Source organism: Oncorhynchus nerka, unplaced genomic scaffold (assembly GCF_034236695.1).
Source record: "Oncorhynchus nerka isolate Pitt River unplaced genomic scaffold, Oner_Uvic_2.0 unplaced_scaffold_2490, whole genome shotgun sequence".
NCBI lineage: Eukaryota > Metazoa > Chordata > Actinopteri > Salmoniformes > Salmonidae > Oncorhynchus > Oncorhynchus nerka.
Genome location: NW_027038806.1, coordinates 20,001 through 38,814, shown reverse-complemented (window position 1 = coordinate 38,814; position 18,814 = coordinate 20,001). Strand labels below are relative to the sequence as shown.

General features: G+C 46.2%; 1 protein-coding gene across 1 annotated transcript in view; it reads right to left on the bottom strand.

The window, feature by feature from the left end:
• Positions 1-2,418: 2,418 nt before the first annotated feature.
• LOC135567161 (multiple epidermal growth factor-like domains protein 11) overlaps positions 2,419-18,814 on the bottom strand; it is a gene marked incomplete at both ends in the record, with an annotated part of 19,404 nt that continues 3,008 nt past the window's right edge. The window contains one exon of the mRNA XM_065014599.1: positions 2,419-2,631. Within this exon, the coding sequence (XP_064870671.1) occupies positions 2,419-2,631 (213 nt within the window). The remainder of the gene's footprint in view (positions 2,632-18,814) is intronic.

Here is an 18,814-nt window from a genome sequence, read left to right as displayed (position 1 = left end):
GAGACAACAGACTGAAACAACAGACATAGACAACAGACTGAAACAACAGACATAGACAACAGACATAGACAACAGACAGAGACAACAGACATAGACAACAGACTGAAACAACAGACATAGACAACAGACATAGACAACAGACATAGACAACAGACAGAGACAACAGACATAGACAACAGACTGAAACAACAGACATAGACAACAGACATAGACAACGAACGCAGACAACAGACTGGAAACAGCAGACTGAAACAACAGACTGAAACAACAGACTGAAACAACAGACATAGACAACAGACTGAAACAACAGACAGAGACAACAGACAGAGACAACAGACAGAGACAACAGACATAGACAACAGACAGAGACAACAGACATAGACAACAGACAGAGACAACAGACATAGACAACAGACTGAAACAACAGACTGAAACAACAGACTGAAACAACAGACAGAGACAACAGACAGAGACAACAGACTGAAACAACAGACATAGACAACAGACTGAAACAACAGACATAGACAACAGACAGACAACAGACAGAGACAACAGACAGAGACAACAGACATAGACAACAGACAGACAACAGACAGAGACAACAGACAGAGACAACATACTGAAACAACAGACTGAAACAACAGACAGAGACAACAGACATAGACAACAGACTGAAACAACAGACATAGACAACAGACAGACAACAGACTGAAACAACAGACATAGACAACAGACTGAAACAACAGACATAGACAACAGACATAGACAACAGACAGAGACAACAGACATAGACAACAGACTGAAACAACAGACATAGACAACAGACATAGACAACAGACATAGACAACAGACAGAGACAACAGACTGAAACAACAGACTGAAACAACAGACATAGACAACAGACTGAAACAACAGACAGAGACAACAGACAGAGACAACAGACAGAGACAACAGACAGAGACAACAGACTGAAACAACAGACATAGACAACAGACAGACAACAGACAGAGACAACAGACAGAGACAACAGACTGAAACAACAGACAGAGACAACAGACAGAGACAACATACTGAAACAACAGACTGAAACAACAGACAGAGACAACAGACATAGACAACAGACTGAAACAACAGGCTGAAACAACAGACAGAGACAACAGACTGAAACAACAGACTGAAACAACAGACAGAGACAACAGACTGAAACAACAGACAGAGACAACAGACAGAGACAACAGACTGAAACAACAGACATAGACAACAGACATAGACAACAGACTGAAACAACAGACTGAAACAACAGACATAGACAACAGACATAGACAACAGACTGAAACAACAGACTGAAACAACAGACAGAGACAACAGACAGAGACAACAGACATAGACAACAGACTGAGACAACAGACATAGACAACAGACAGAGACAACAGACTGAAACAACAGACAGAGACAACAGACATAGACAACAGACTGAAACAACAGACTGAAACAACAGACAGAGACAACAGACATAGACAACAGACTGAAACAACAGACATAGACAACAGACTGAAACAACAGACTGAAACAACAGACAGAGACAACAGACATAGACAACAGACTGAAACAACAGACTGAAACAGACAGAGACAACAGACATAGACAACAGACTGAAACAACAGACTGAAACAACAGACTGAAACAACAGACAGAGACAACAGACTGAAACAACAGACAGAGACAACAGACAGAGACAACAGACTGAAACAACAGACAGAGACAACAGACAGAGACAACAGACTGAAACAACAGACATAGACAACAGACTGATAACCAGTCAGTTACATCTTCCTCATGAGCTCATCTTCTCCAGACCTAAGGGGATGTCGATGACCATACATCCCCCGTAACTCACCCAGTAGGACATCTACATAACTATATATCTATAACTCACCCAGTAGGACATCTACATAACTATATATCTATAACTCACCCAGTAGGACATCTACATAACTATATATCTATAACTCACCCAGTAGGACATCTACATAACTATATATCTATAACTCACCCAGTAGGACATCTACATAACTATATATCTATAACTCACCCAGTAGGACATCTACATAACTATATATCTATAACTCACCCAGTAGGACATCTACATAACTATATATCTATAACTCACCCAGTAGGACATCTACATAACTATATATCTATAACTCACCCAGTAGGACATCTACATAACTATATATCTATAACTCACCCACATCATAGACATTCTGGCTGGAGGTGTGTGTGGCGGTGGTGGTGACTATAGCAGAGGGGCAGTAGGACATCTATATATCTATAACTCACCCAGTAGGACATCTACATAACTATATATCTATAACTCACCCAGTAGGACATCTACATAACTATATATCTATAACTCACCCACGTCATAGACGTTCTTGCTGACGGTGTGTGTGGCGGTGGTGGTGACTATAGCAGAGGGGCAGTAGGACATGTCGTGGTGGACAGGACTCTTCATCTCTACATAGCTGCTCTCTGTGTGTTTGCAGGCCACGGCCAGCGGGTCATTGATGGTGGCGTAGGGGTTCTCACTGTTCAGAGAACAGGTGCTGGACAGGGAACCCTTCATGTAGTCTGACAGAGACAAATAACACACTGAGAAGCAGGAAGACAGGAACACTTTTTTTTTTACCAAGGTGAAGGTATCTGTTCGCGAAGGATTCTGATATCAGCGATGACATTGTCGGGCCTTTCAATGCATTCGTCATATCAACATTGGGAGACGAATACAACATGAGATTATAATTCTACCCCAGGAGGTAAGACAAGTGAAAACTCTTATCCACTGACAACCTGTAGATAAACAATTAAAAACAGAGTACAGGGTAAATTACACAGGACACAACATTCACAGTATTAGTAGCATATCACAGTATAAAGCATTTACATCCAAAAGTAGTGAGTTTGTTTATGGGGTGTTGTGTTAGTTAGAGACTGGAGGAGAGGAGGAGAGGACCAGAGAGGACTGTGTTAGTTAGAGACTGGAGGAGAGGAGGAGAGGACCAGAGAGGACTGTGTTAGTTAGAGACTGGAGGAGAGGAGGAGAGGACCAGAGAGGACTGTGTTAGTTAGAGACTGGAGGAGAGGAGGAGAGGACCAGAGAGGACTGTGTTAGTTAGAGACTGGAGGAGAGGAGGAGAGGACCAGAGAGGACTGTGTTAGGTAGAGACTGGAGGAGAGGAGGAGAGGACCAGAGAGGACTGTGTTAGGTAGAGACTGGAGGAGAGGACCAGAGAGGACTGTGTTAGGTAGAGACTGGAGGAGAGGAGGAGAGGACCAGAGAGGAGTGTGTTAGTTAGAGACTGGAGGAGAGGACCAGAGAGGACTGTGTTAGTTAGAGACTGGAGGAGAGGACCAGAGAGGACTGTGTTAGGTAGAGACTGGAGGAGAGGACCAGAGAGGAGTGTGTGAGACCATCAGGAGGAAGGACCACACACAGAGGAGGAGATCACAGGCGTGCCCTGTGGAGAGAGAGACACAGAGGTCAAAACACACACATCAGTTCATACACATCAGTTCATACACATCAGTTCATACACATCAGTTCACACACATCAGTTCATACACAAACCAGAGTATGTGAGCGGTGTTGAGTGGTCTGAAATCCCGCTCATTGCTTACAGAGCGGTGTTGAGTGGTCTGAAATCCCGCTCATTGCCTACAGAGCGGTGTTGAGTGGTCTGAAATCCCGCTCATTGCCTACAGAGCGGTGTTGAGTGGTCTGAAATCCCGCTCATTGCCTACAGAGCGGTGTTGAGTGGTCTGAAATCCCGCTCATTGCTTACAGAGCGGTGTTGAGTGGTCTGAAATCCCGCTCATTGCGGTGCAACGCTCCGGCGCTAAATGTTTCCCCTTAAACCACTCGAGTGTTGCTTTAGCAATATGCTTAGGGTCATTGTCCTGCTGGAAGGTGAACCTCCGTCCCAGTCTCAAATCTCTGGAAGACTGAAACAGGTTTCCCTCAAGAATTTCCCTGTATTTAGCACCAGTCCTTCAATTCTGACCAGTTTCCCTGCCAATGAAAAAACATCCACACAGCATGATGCTGCCACCACCATGCTTCACTGTGGGGGATAGTGTTCTCGGGAGTGATGAGAGTGTTGGGTTTTGCGCCAAACATAGCTTTTTCCTCGATGGCCAAAAAGCTCAATTCTAGTCTCATCTGACCAGAGTACCTTCTTTTCCATATGTTTTGGGAGTCTCTCACATGCCTTTTTGGTGAACACCAAACGTGTTTGCTTATTTTTTCTTTAAGCAATGGCTTTTTTCTGGCCACCCTTCTGTAAAGCCCAGCTCTGTGGGTGTATGGCTTAAGTGGTCCCATGGACAGATACTTCAATCTCCTCTGTGGAGCTTTGCAGCTCCTTCAGGGTAATCATTGGTCTCTTTGTTGCCTCTCTGATTAATGCCCTCCTTGTCTGGTCCGTGAGTTTTGGTGGGCGGCCCTCTCTTGGCAGGTTTGTTGTGGTGCCATATTCTTTCCATTTTTTTATAATGCATTTAATGGTGCTCCGTGGGATGTTCAAAGTTTCTGATATTTTTTTATAACCCAACCCTGATCTGTATTTCTCCACAACTTCGTCTCTGACCTGTTTGGAGAGATCCTTGGTCTTCATGGTGCCCCTTGCTTAGTGGTGTTGCAAGAGTGTGCAAAACTGTCATCAAGGCAAAGGATGGCTACTTTGAAGAATATCAAATATAAAATATATTTTGATTTGTATAACAATTTGTTGGTTATTAAATGAGTAGGTGTGTCCAAACTTATGACTGGTACTGTAGTTATCTACCCACCTCGTTCCTTTCTGTTATCATGTGCACACAGTACACCATCATGCTTTCAGGATAGGTGTCTTTTCAGATTCCACCGTCATTCTTTAGTTGTGGACACTACATCACCACACTCCCTCTCTTTAGTAGTGGACACTACATCACCACAATCCCTCACTTCTTTAGTTGTGGACACTACATCACCACAATCCCTCTCTTCTTTAGTTGTGGACACTACATCACCACACTCCCTCACTTCTTTAGTTGTGGACACTACATCACCACACTCCCTCTCTTCTTTAGTTGTGGACACTACATCACCACACTCCCTCTCTTCTTTAGTTGTGGACACTACATCACCACACTCCCTCTCTTCTTTAGTTGTGGACACTACATCACCACACTCCCTCTCTTCTTTAGTTGTGGACACTACATCACCACACTCCCTCTCTTCTTTAGTTGTGGACACTACATCACCACACTCCCTCTCTTCTTTAGTTGTGGACACTACATCACCACACTCCCTCTCTTCTTTAGTTGTGGACACTACATCACCACAATCCCTCACTTCTTTAGTTGTGGACACTACATCACCACAATCCCTCACTTCTTTAGTAGTGGACACTACATCACCACACTCCCTCACTTCTTTAGTTGTGGACACTACATCACCACAATCCCTCACTTCTTTAGTTGTGGACACTACATCACCACAATCCCTCACTTCTTTAGTTGTGGACACTACATCACCACAATCCCTCACTTCTTTAGTTGTGGACACTACATCACCACAATCCCTCACTTCATTAGTTGTGGACACTACATCACTACACTCCCTCTCTTCTTTAGTAGTGGACACTACATCACCACACTGCCTCTCTTCTTTAGTTGTGGACACTACATCACCACAGTCCCTCACTTCTTTAGTTGTGGACACTACATCACCACACTACATCACCACACTCCCTCTCTTCTTTAGTTGTGGACACTACATCACCACACTCCCTCTCTTCTTTAGTTGTGGACACTACATCACCACACTCCCTCACTTCTTTAGTTGTGGACACTACATCACCACACTCCCTCTCTTCTTTAGTTGTGGACACTACATCACCACACTCCCTCTCTTCTTTAGTTGTGGACACTACATCACCACACTCCCTCACTTCATTAGTTGTGGACACTACATCACCACACTTCCTCACTTCTTTAGTTGTGGACACTACATCACCACACTCCCTCTCTTCTTTAGTAGTGGACACTACATCACCACACTCCCTCTCTTCTTTAGTTGTGGACACTACATCACCACAATCCCTCACTTCTTTAGTTGTGGACACTACATCACCACAATCCCTCACTTCTTTAGTTGTGGACACTACATCACCACACTACATCACCACACTCCCTCTCTTCTTTAGTTGTGGACACTACATCACCACACTCCCTCTCTTCTTTAGTAGTGGACACTACATCACCACACTCCTCTTCTTTAGTTGTGGACACTACATCACCACAATCCCTCACTTCTTTAGTTGTGGACACTACATCACCACAATCCCTCACTTCTTTAGTTGTGGACACTACATCACCACACTCCCTCACTTCTTTAGTTGTGGACACTACATCACCACACTACATCACCACACTCCCTCACTTCTTTAGTTGTGGACACTACATCACCACAATCCCTCACTTCTTTAGTTGTGGACACTACATCACCACACTACATCACCACACTCCCTCTCTTCTTTAGTTGTGGACACTACATCACCACACTCCCTCTCTTCTTTAGTTGTGGACACTACATCACCACACTCCCCACTTCTTTAGTTGTGGACACTACATCACCACACTCCCCACTTCTTTAGTTGTGGACACTACATCACCACACTCCCTCTCTTCTTTAGTTGTGGACACTACATCACCACACTCCCTCTCTTCTTTAGTTGTGGACACTACATCACCACACTCCCTCTCTTCTTTAGTTGTGGACACTACATCACCACACTCCCTCTCTTCTTTAGTTGTGGACACTACATCACCACAATCCCTCACTTCTTTAGTTGTGGACACTACATCACCACAATCCCTCACTTCTTTAGTAGTGGACACTACATCACCACACTCCCTCACTTCTTTAGTTGTGGACACTACATCACCACAATCCCTCACTTCTTTAGTTGTGGACACTACATCACCACAATCCCTCACTTCTTTAGTTGTGGACACTACATCACCACAATCCCTCACTTCTTTAGTTGTGGACACTACATCACCACAATCCCTCACTTCATTAGTTGTGGACACTACATCACTACACTCCCTCTCTTCTTTAGTAGTGGACACTACATCACCACACTGCCTCTCTTCTTTAGTTGTGGACACTACATCACCACACTCCCTCACTTCTTTAGTTGTGGACACTACATCACCACACTACATCACCACACTCCCTCTCTTCTTTAGTTGTGGACACTACATCACCACACTCCCTCTCTTCTTTAGTTGTGGACACTACATCACCACACTCCCTCACTTCTTTAGTTGTGGACACTACATCACCACACTCCCTCTCTTCTTTAGTTGTGGACACTACATCACCACACTCCCTCTCTTCTTTAGTTGTGGACACTACATCACCACACTCCCTCACTTCATTAGTTGTGGACACTACATCACCACACTTCCTCACTTCTTTAGTTGTGGACACTACATCACCACACTCCCTCTCTTCTTTAGTAGTGGACACTACATCACCACACTCCCTCTCTTCTTTAGTTGTGGACACTACATCACCACAATCCCTCACTTCTTTAGTTGTGGACACTACATCACCACAATCCCTCACTTCTTTAGTTGTGGACACTACATCACCACACTACATCACCACACTCCCTCTCTTCTTTAGTTGTGGACACTACATCACCACACTCCCTCTCTTCTTTAGTAGTGGACACTACATCACCACACTCCCTCTCTTCTTTAGTTGTGGACACTACATCACCACAATCCCTCACTTCTTTAGTTGTGGACACTACATCACCACAATCCCTCACTTCTTTAGTTGTGGACACTACATCACCACACTCCCTCACTTCTTTAGTTGTGGACACTACATCACCACACTACATCACCACACTCCCTCACTTCTTTAGTTGTGGACACTACATCACCACAATCCCTCACTTCTTTAGTTGTGGACACTACATCACCACACTACATCACCACACTCCCTCTCTTCTTTAGTTGTGGACACTACATCACCACACTCCCTCTCTTCTTTAGTTGTGGACACTACATCACCACACTCCCCACTTCTTTAGTTGTGGACACTACATCACCACACTCATTCTCTTGCTCTTGGTTCCTCCTCATCTTTGTAAGTGATTTTGCACCTGTGTGTTTTATCAGTTTCTTAATGAAAATATTTAGTGAACTCCATGACAGTAGCTAAAGCAAGGGGCTGTAGCAGCACACAAGTAGACTATACAAATGCATTCTGGGCCGGGCACGCCCTGAGCTCATGAAGAGAGCGCTGCTGGAGAGGTACTGGAGCAAAACTGGAGCGGGCGAGAAGGCCGGCGTTCCAGCCTTTGGGAAACTCGCTTCGCGCGCTCCACGCTCCACTCCTCGCTCCGCGCTCCAGTCAAATTGGGCACCCTCCACTCCTCGATCCGCGCTCCAGTCAAATTGGGCACCCTCCACTCCTCGCTCCGCGCTCCAGTCAAATTGGGCACCCTCCACTCCTCGCTCCGCGCTCCAGTCAAATCGGGCACACTCCACTCCTCGCTCCGTGCTCCAGTCAAATTGGGCACCCTCCACTCCTCGCTCCGCGCTCCAGTCAAATTGGGCACCCTCCACTCCTCGCTCCACTCACATACTCTGACACAAACACAACACACAGCACACATGCAGTCACACACTACAGTGCAGGAAAGTCTTTGGGTAACACAGACCAACCACTCTGTTATATGAGATGGTCTTCTTCATAAGGACATAGTGGAGTCTCATACTCTACCTCTGTGGTACTGTTCATGGTAGGAGCTGTAGCGTCTGTCTACACGGTACACACCTACAGAGATGTTAAAGGGACAGATTAGGAGCCTGTCTACACGGTACACACCTACAGAGATGTTAAAGGGACAGATTAAGAGTCTGTCTACACGGTACACACCTACAGAGATGTTAAAGGGACAGATTAGGAGCCTGTCTACACGGTACACACCTACAGAGATGTTAAAGGGACAGATTAAGAGTCTGTCTACACGGTACACACCTACAGAGATGTTAAAGGGACAGATTAAGAGTCTGTCTACACGGTACACACCTACAGAGATGTTAAAGGGACAGATTAAGAGCCTGTCTACACAGTACACACCTACAGAGATGTTAAAGGGACAGATTAAGAGCCTGTCTACACGGTACACACCTACAGAGATGTTAAAGGGACAGATTAGGAGCCTGTCTACACGGTACACACCTACAGAGATGTTAAAGGGACAGATTAAGAGCCTGTCTACACGGTACACACCTACAGAGATGTTAAAGGGACAGATTAAGAGCCTGTCTACACGGTACACACCTACAGACATGTTAAAGGGACAGATTAAGAGCCTGTCTACACGGTACACACCTACAGAGATGTTAAAGGGACAGATTAAGAGTCTGTCTACACGGTACACACCTACAGAGATGTTAAAGGGACAGATTAAGAGACTGATTATTTACGTTAAAAAATACCTAAAGTTGTATTACAAAAGTAGTGTGAAATGTTTTGGCAAAGTTTACAGGTAACTTTTGAGTTATTTTGTAGTCACGTTGCGCAAATTGGAAACGGTGTTTTTCTGGATCAAACGCGCCAAATAAATGGACATTTTGGATATATATCGACGGAATTAATCGAACAAAAGGACCATTTGTGATGTTTATGGGACATATTGGAGTGCCAACAGAAGAAGCTAATCAAAGGTAAGGCATGAATTATATTTTTATATATCTGCGTTTTGTGTCACGCCTGCAGGGTTGAAATATGCTTTTCTCTCTTTGTTTACTATGGTGCTATCCTCAGATAATGGCATCGTTTGCTTTTCTCTCTTTGTTTACTATGGTGCCATCCTCAGATAATGGCATCGTTTGCTTTTCTCTCTTTGTTTACTATGGTTCTATCCTCAGATAATGGCATCGTTTGCTTTTCTCTCTTTGTTTACTATGGTGCTATCCTCAGATAATGGCGTCGTTTGCTTTTCTCTCTTTGTTTACTATGGTGCTATCCTCAGATAATGGCATCGTTTGCTTTTCTCTCTTTGTTTACTATGGTGCCATCCTCAGATAATGGCATCGTTTGCTTTTCTCTCTTTGTTTACTATGGTTCTATCCTCAGATAATGGCGTCGTTTGCTTTTCTCTCTTTGTTTACTATGGTGCTATCCTCAGATAATGGCATCGTTTGCTTTTCTCTCTTTGTTTACTATGGTGCCATCCTCAGATAATGGCATCGTTTGCTTTTCTCTCTTTGTTTACTATGGTTCTATCCTCAGATAATGGCATCGTTTGCTTTTCTCTCTTTGTTTACTATGGTTCTATCCTCAGATAATGGCGTCGTTTGCTTTTCTCTCTTTGTTTACTATGGTGCTATCCTCAGATAATGGCATCGTTTGCTTTTCTCTCTTTGTTTACTATGGTGCCATCCTCAGATAATGGCATCGTTTGCTTTTCTCTCTTTGTTTACTATGGTTCTATCCTCAGATAATGGCGTCGTTTGCTTTTCTCTCTTTGTTTACTATGGTGCCATCCTCAGATAATGGCATCGTTTGCTTTTCTCTCTTTGTTTACTATGGTGCCATCCTCAGATAATGGCATCGTTTGCTTTTCTCTCTTTGTTTACTATGGTGCCATCCTCAGATAATGGCATCGTTTGCTTTTCTCTCTTTGTTTACTATGGTGCCATCCTCAGATAATGGCATCGTTTGCTTTTCTCTCTTTGTTTACTATGGTTCTATCCTCAGATAATGGCATCGTTTGCTTTTCTCTCTTTGTTTACTATGGTGCCATCCTCAGATAATGGCATCGTTTGCTTTTCTCTCTTTGTTTACTATGGTGCTATCCTCAGATAATGGCATCGTTTGCTTTTCTCTCTTTGTTTACTATGGTGCCATCCTCAGATAATGGCATCGTTTGCTTTTCTCTCTTTGTTTACTATGGTGCTATCCTCAGATAATGGCATCGTTTGCTTTTCTCTCTTTGTTTACTATGGTGCTATCCTCAGATAATGGCATCGTTTGCTTTTCTCTCTTTGTTTACTATGGTGCCATCCTCAGATAATGGCATCGTTTGCTTTTCTCTCTTTGTTTACTATGGTTCTATCCTCAGATAATGGCATCGTTTGCTTTTCTCTCTTTGTTTACTATGGTTCTATCCTCAGATAATGGCATCGTTTGCTTTTCTCTCTTTGTTTATGGAGGTGCTATCCTCAGATAATGGCATCGTTTGCTTTTCTCTCTTTGTTTACTATGGTGCTATCCTCAGATAATGGCATCGTTTGCTTTTCTCTCTTTGTTTACTATGGTGCTATCCTCAGATAATGGCATCGTTTGCTTTTCTCTCTTTGTTTACTATGGTGCCATCCTCAGATAATGGCATCGTTTGCTTTTCTCTCTTTGTTTACTATGGTTCTATCCTCAGATAATGGCATCGTTTGCTTTTCTCTCTTTGTTTACTATGGTGCTATCCTCAGATAATGGCATCGTTTGCTTTTCTCTCTTTGTTTACTATGGTGCTATCCTCAGATAATGGCGTCGTTTGCTTTAGCCGAAAAGCCTTTTTGAACTCTGACATGTTGGCTGGATTCACAACAAGTGTAGCTTTAATTTGATATCTTGCATGTGTTGATTTTTATAGGAATGTATTTTGAATTTGGCGTTCTCCATTTTCTCTGGCTGTTGGCCAGGTGGGACGCTGCCGTCCCAGAGAGGTTCAACAATCCCAAATCAACTTGTATTTACAATGGCTTTTATAAGGGAGTCATCAGACATACCCAGTTCATCGAGGTTATAGTAGGCTGTCCACTCTGGAGCACTATTCCTGTTTAACCTCTTGTCCTTCACCTGGGAACGAAACACACACAGACTGAGGGCCCCAGCAAGAGTAGCTGCTACACACAGACAGACTGAGGACCCCAGCAAGAGTAGCTGCTACACACAGACAGACTGAGGGCCCCAGCAAGAGTAGCTGCTACACACAGACAGACTGAGGGCCCCAGCAAGAGTAGCTGCTACACACAGACAGACTGAGGGCCCCAGCAAGAGTAGCTGCTACACACAGACAGACTGAGGGCCCCAGCAAGAGTAGCTGCTACACACAGACAGACTGAGGGCCCCAGCAAGAGTAGCTGCTACACACAGACAGACTGAGTGCCCCAGCAAGAGTAGCTGCTACACACAGACAGACTGAGTGCCCCAGCAAGAGTAGCTGCTACACACAGACAGACTGAGGACCCCAGCAAGAGTAGCTGCTACACACAGACAGACTGAGGACCCCAGCAAGAGTAGCTGCTACACACAGACAGACTGAGGACCCCAGCAAGAGTAGCTGCTACACACAGACAGACTGAGGGCCCCAGCAAGAGTAGCTGCTACACACAGACAGACTGAGGGCCCCAGCAAGAGTAGCTGCTACACACAGACAGACTGAGGACCCCAGCAAGAGTAGCTGCTACACACAGACAGACTGAGGACCCCAGCAAGAGTAGCTGCTACACACAGACAGACTGAGGGCCCCAGCAAGAGTAGCTGCTACACACAGACAGACTGAGGGCCCCAGCAAGAGTAGCTGCTACACACAGACAGACTGAGGGCCCCAGCAAGAGTAGCTGCTACACACAGACAGACTGAGGAGCCCAGCAAGAGTAGCTGCTACACACAGACAGACTGAGGAGCCCAGCAAGAGTAGCTGCTACACACAGACAGACTGAGGGCCCCAGCAAGAGTAGCTGCTACACACAGACAGACTGAGGGCCCCAGCAAGAGTAGCTGCTACACACAGACAGACTGAGGGCCCCAGCAAGAGTAGCTGCTACACGTGGAACAGCTAATGAGGACTCCAGGAAGAGTAGCTGCTACACGTGGAACAGCTGATGAGGACCCCAGCAAGAGTAGCTGCTACACGTGGAATAGCTAATGAGGACCCCAGGAAGAGTAGCTGCTACACGTGGAACAGATGATGAGGACCCCAGCAAGAGTAGCTGCTACACGTGGAACAGCTAATGAGGACCACAGGAAGAGTAGCTGCTACACGTGGAACAGCTAATGAGGACCCCAGGAAGAGTAGCTGCTACACGTGGAACAGCTAATGAGGACCACAGGAAGAGTAGCTGCTACACGTGGAACAGCTAATGAGGACCCCAGGAAGAGTAGCTGCTACACGTGGAACAGCTAATGAGGACCCCAGGAAGAGTAGCTGCTACACGTGGAACAGCTAATGAGGATCCCAGGAAGAGTAGCTGCTACACGTGGAACAGCTAATGAGGACCCCAGGAAGAGTAGCTGCTACACGTGGAACAGCTAATGAGGACCCCAGGAAGAGTAGCTGCTACACGTGGAACAGCTAATGAGGACCCCAGGAAGAGTAGCTGCTACACGTGGAACAGCTAATGAGGACCCCAGGAAGAGTAGCTGCTTCACGTGGAACAACACACAAAGGACTGACAAATAAAAGACACATGTTTCTTGGAGAATGCCAATGTACAGGTAACTGCCAGAATAATGGAAACACTTGATGAGGGATACAAAGTACATTGAAAGCAGGTGCTTCCACACAGGTGTGGTTCCTGATTTAATTAAGCAATTAACATAGTAATGGTAGCTTTTATGCTTTCCCATACAATGACAATGCCCCATACACATGTCACAGCTGGTCACTGAATGGTTGGATGAGCATGAAAAACGAAATACACCATGTGACCTGGCCGTTTCAGGCTCCAGATCTCAACCCAACTGAACACTTCTGGGAGATTGTGGAGCGGCACCTGAGACCAGCGTTTTCCAACCACCATCAACAAAACACCAAACGATTGAATTTCTGGTGGAAGAACGATGTCACATCCCTCCAATAGAACGATGTCACATCCCTCCAATAGAATGATGTCACATCCCTCCAATAGAACGATGTCACATCCCTCCAATAGAATGATGTCACATCCCTCCAATAGAACGATGTCACATCCCTCCAATAGAATGATGTCACATCCCTCCAACAGAACGGTGGCACATCCCTCCAATAGAATGATGTCACATCCTTCCAATAGAACGATGTCACATCCCTCCAATAGAACGATGTCACATCCCTCCAGTAGAATGATGTCACATCCCTCCAATAGAACGATGTCACATCCCTCCAATAGAACGATGTCACATCCCTCCAATAGAACGATGTCACATCCCTCCAATAGAACGATGTCACATCCCTCCAATAGAACGATGTCACATCCCTCCAATAGAACGATGTCACATCCCTCCAATAGAACGATGTCACATCCCTCCAATAGAATGATGTCACATCCCTCCAATAGAACGATGTCACATCCCTCCAGTAGAACGATGTCACATCCCTCCAATAGAACGATGTCACATCCCTCCAATAGAATGATGTCACATCCCTCCAATAGACTTCCAGACACCTGTAGAATCTATGACGAGGTGCATTGAAGCTGTTCTGTCTGCTCGTAGTGAAAACTATTATTTTTCTTTATTTTGGCAGTTGCCTGTATGTACTCTTAGCATAAATAAAGTGAAGGTTGGTTGCCACCCACCTTGGCCCTTCTGGTCTTCTTGTCAGGCTTGGCGTAGTGGCCAGCGTAGGTACATGCTCCCAGAGTGTGGTAGGAGGGGTTAGTGAAACAACGACTGACGTTGCTGATGGTAGGAGAGGAGTCTAGAGAGGAGAACAAAGCCTGTACACTGATGCCCTGCTCGCCACGGAAACATCAGCTTGTAGCATAGGACTCTACACACTCACAGTCACAGTCACAGGGGCGAGCATCACAGTCATAGTCACAGGGGCGAGCATCACAGTCACACTCACAGTCACAGGGGCGAGCATCACAGTCACAGGGGCGAGCATCACAGTCACAGTCACAGTCACAGGGGCGAGCATCACAGTCACAGTCACAGTCACAGGGGCGAGTATCACAGTCACACTCACAGTCACAGGGGCGAGCATCACATTCATAGTCACAGGGGCGAGCATCACATTCACAGTCACAGGGGCGAGCATCACAGTCATAGTCACAGGGGCGAGCATCACAGTCACACTCACAGTCACAGGGGCGAGCATCACAGTCACAGTCACAGGGGCGAGCATCACAGTCACAGGGGCGAGCATCACAGTCACACTCACAGTCACAGGGGCGAGCATCACATTCACAGTCACAGGGGTGAGCATCACAGTCACAGTCACAGGGGCGAGCATCACAGTCACAGTCACAGGGGCGAGCATCACAGTCACACTCACAGTCACATGGGCGAGCATCACATTCACAGTCACAGGGGTGAGCATCACAGTCACAGTCACAGGGGTGAGCATCACATTCACAGTCACAGGGGCGAGCATCACATTCACAGTCACAGGGGCGAGCATCACATTCACAGTCACAGGGGCGAGCATCACAGTCACAGTCACAGGGGCGAGCATCACATTCACAGTCACAGGGGCGAGCATCACAGTCACAGTCACAGGGGCGAGCATCACATTCACAGTCACAGGGGCGAGCATCACATTCACAGTCACAGGGGCGAGCATCACATTCACAGTCACAGGGGCGAGCATCACAGTCACAGGGGCGAGCATCACATTCACAGTCACAGGGGCGAGCATCACAGTCACAGGGGCGAGCATCACAGTCACAGTCACAGGTGCGAGCATCACAGTCACAGTCACAGGGGCGAGCATCACAGTCACACTCACAGTCACAGGGGCGAGCATCACAGTCACAGGGGCGAGCATCACAGTCACAGTCACAGGGGCGAGCATCACAGTCACAGTCACAGGGGTGAGCATCACAGTCACAGTCACAGTCACAGGGGCGAGCATCACAGTCACAATCACAGTCACAGGGGCGAGCATCACAGTCACATGGGAGAGCACGCAAGCAAACGCAAAAACACACAGCTCCATCGGGACATTTTCAATACAAGGCTGTTAGAAACAGACGCCAGGACAGCGGAGTCAATCACCACCTTCCGGAGACACCTGAAACCCCACCTCTTTAAGGAATACCTAGGATAGGATAAAGTAATCCTTCTCACCCCCCTTAAAAGATTTAGATGCACTATTGTAAAGTGGCTCTTCCACTGGATGTCATAAGGTGAATGCACCAATTTGTAAGTCGCTCTGGATAAGAGCGTCTGCTAAATGACTTAAATGTAAATGTAAATGTAAATGTAAATGTTTCATCAGAAAGCTGAGTTTGCTGAGAACACAAACAGCAAGAGAGAGGAGGATCTAGCTGGAAAGAGAGTTCAGTCAGATCACCCCTGAATTTAGTTAGATCACTCCCAATTTCAGTCAGATCACCCCCGAGGGCTGTGGAGAGAGACCACACTGTAAAGAGACAGTCCTGTAGAGAGAGACCACACTGTAAAGAGACAGTCCTGTGGAGAGAGACCACACTGTAAAGAGACCGTCCTGTAGAGAGAGACCACACTGTAAAGAGACAGTCCTGTAGAGAGAGTCCACACTGTAAAGAGACAGTCCTGTAGAGAGGGACCAGACTGTAAAGAGACAGTCCTGTAGAGAGAGACCACACTGTAAAGAGACAGTCCTGTAGAGAGAGACCACACTGTAAAGAGACAGTCCTGTAGAGAGAGACCACACTGTAAAGAGACAGTCCTGTAGAGAGAGACCACACTGTAAAGAGACAGTCCTGTAGAGAGAGACCACACTGTAAAGAGACAGTCCTGTAGAGAGAGACCACACTGTAAAGAGACAGTCCTGTAGAGAGGGACCAGACTGTAAAGAGACAGTCCTGTAGAGAGAGACCACACTGTAAAGAGACAGTCCTGTAGAGAGAGTCCACACTGTAAAGAGACAGTCCTGTAGAGAGGGACCAGACTGTAAAGAGACAGTCCTGTAGAGAGAGTCCACACTGTAAAGAGACAGTCCTGTAGAGAGAGACCACACTGTAAAGAGACAGTCCTGTAGAGAGAGACCACACTGTAAAGAGACAGTCCTGTGGAGAGTCCACACTGTAAAGAGACAGTCCTGTAGAGGAGTCCACACTGTAAAGAGACAGTCCTGTAGAGAGAGACCACACTGTAAAGAGACAGTCCTGTGGAGAGTCCACACTGTAAAGAGACAGTCCTGTAGAGAGAGACCACACTGTAAAGAGACAGTCCTGTGGAGAGGGACCACACTGTAAAGAGACAGTCCTGTAGAGAGAGTCCACACTGTAAAGAGACAGTCCTGTAGAGAGAGACCACACTGTAAAGAGACAGTCCTGTAGAGAGACCACACTGTAAAGAGACAGTCCTGTGGAGAGTCCACACTGTAAAGAGACAGTCCTGTGGAGAGAGTCCACACTGTAAAGAGACAGTCCTGTAGAGAGAGACCACACTGTAAAGAGACAGTCCTGTGGAGAGTCCACACTGTAAAGAGACAGTCCTGTGGAGAGTCCACACTGTAAAGAGACAGTCCTGTGGAGAGAGACCACACTGACTTAGTTAACACGACTAAGTGGTAGAGTCTGGAGTGTTTCACCAGAGAGGGAGTAACCCTGACTGACTTAGTTAACACGACTAAGTGGTAGAGTCTGGAGCGTCTCACCAGAGAGGGAGTAACCCTGACTGACTTAGTTAACATGACTAAGTGGTAGAGTCTGGAGCGTCTCACCAGAGAGGGAGTAACCCTGACTGACTTAGTTAACACGACTAAGTGGTAGAGTCTGGAGCGTCTCACCAGAGAGGGAGTAACCCTGACTGACTTAGTTAACACGACTAAGTGGTAGAGTCTGGAGCGTCTCACCAGAGAGGGAGTAACCCTGACTGACTTAGTTAACACGACTAAGTGGTAGAGTCTGGAGCGTCTCACCAGAGAGGGAGTAACCCTGACTGACTTAGTTAACACGACTAAGTGGTAGAGTCTGGAACGTCTCACTAAGTGTTAGAGTCTGGAGCGTCTCACCAGAGAGGGAGTAACCCTGACTGACTTAGTTAACATGACTAAGTGGTAGAGTCTGGAGCGTGTCACCAGAGAGGGAGTAACCCTGACTGACTTAGTTAACATGACTAAGTGGTAGAGTCTGGAGCGTCTCACCAGAGAGGGAGTAACCCTGACTGACTTAGTTAACACGACTAAGTGGTAGAGTCTGGAACGTCTCACTAAGTGGTAGAGTCTGGAGCGTCTAACCAGAGAGGGAGTAACCCTGACTGACTTAGTTAACACGACTAAGTGGTAGAGTCTGGAGCGTCTCACCAGAGAGGGAGTAACCCTGACTGACTTAGTTAACATGACTAAGTGGTAGAGTCTGGAGCGTCTCACCAGAGAGGGAGTAACCCTGACTGACTTAGTTAACATGACTAAGTGGTAGAGTCTGGAGCGTGTCACCAGAGAGGGAGTAACCCTGACTGACTTAGTTAACATGACTAAGTGGTAGAGTCTGGAGCGTCTCACCAGAGAGGGAGTAACCCTGACTGACTTAGTTAACACGACTAAGTGGTAGAGTCTGGAACGTCTCACTAAGTGGTAGAGTCTGGAGCGTCTAACCAGAGAGGGAGTAACCCTGACTGACTTAGTTAACACGACTAAGTGGTAGAGTCTGGAGCGTCTCACCAGAGAGGGAGTAACCCTGGCTGACTTAGTTAACACGACTAAGTGGTAGAGTCTGGAGCGTCTAACCAGAGAGGGAGTAACCCTGACTGACTTAGTTAACACAACTAAGTGGTAGAGTCTGGAGCGTCTCACCAGAGAGGGAGTAACCCTGGCTGACTTAGTTAACA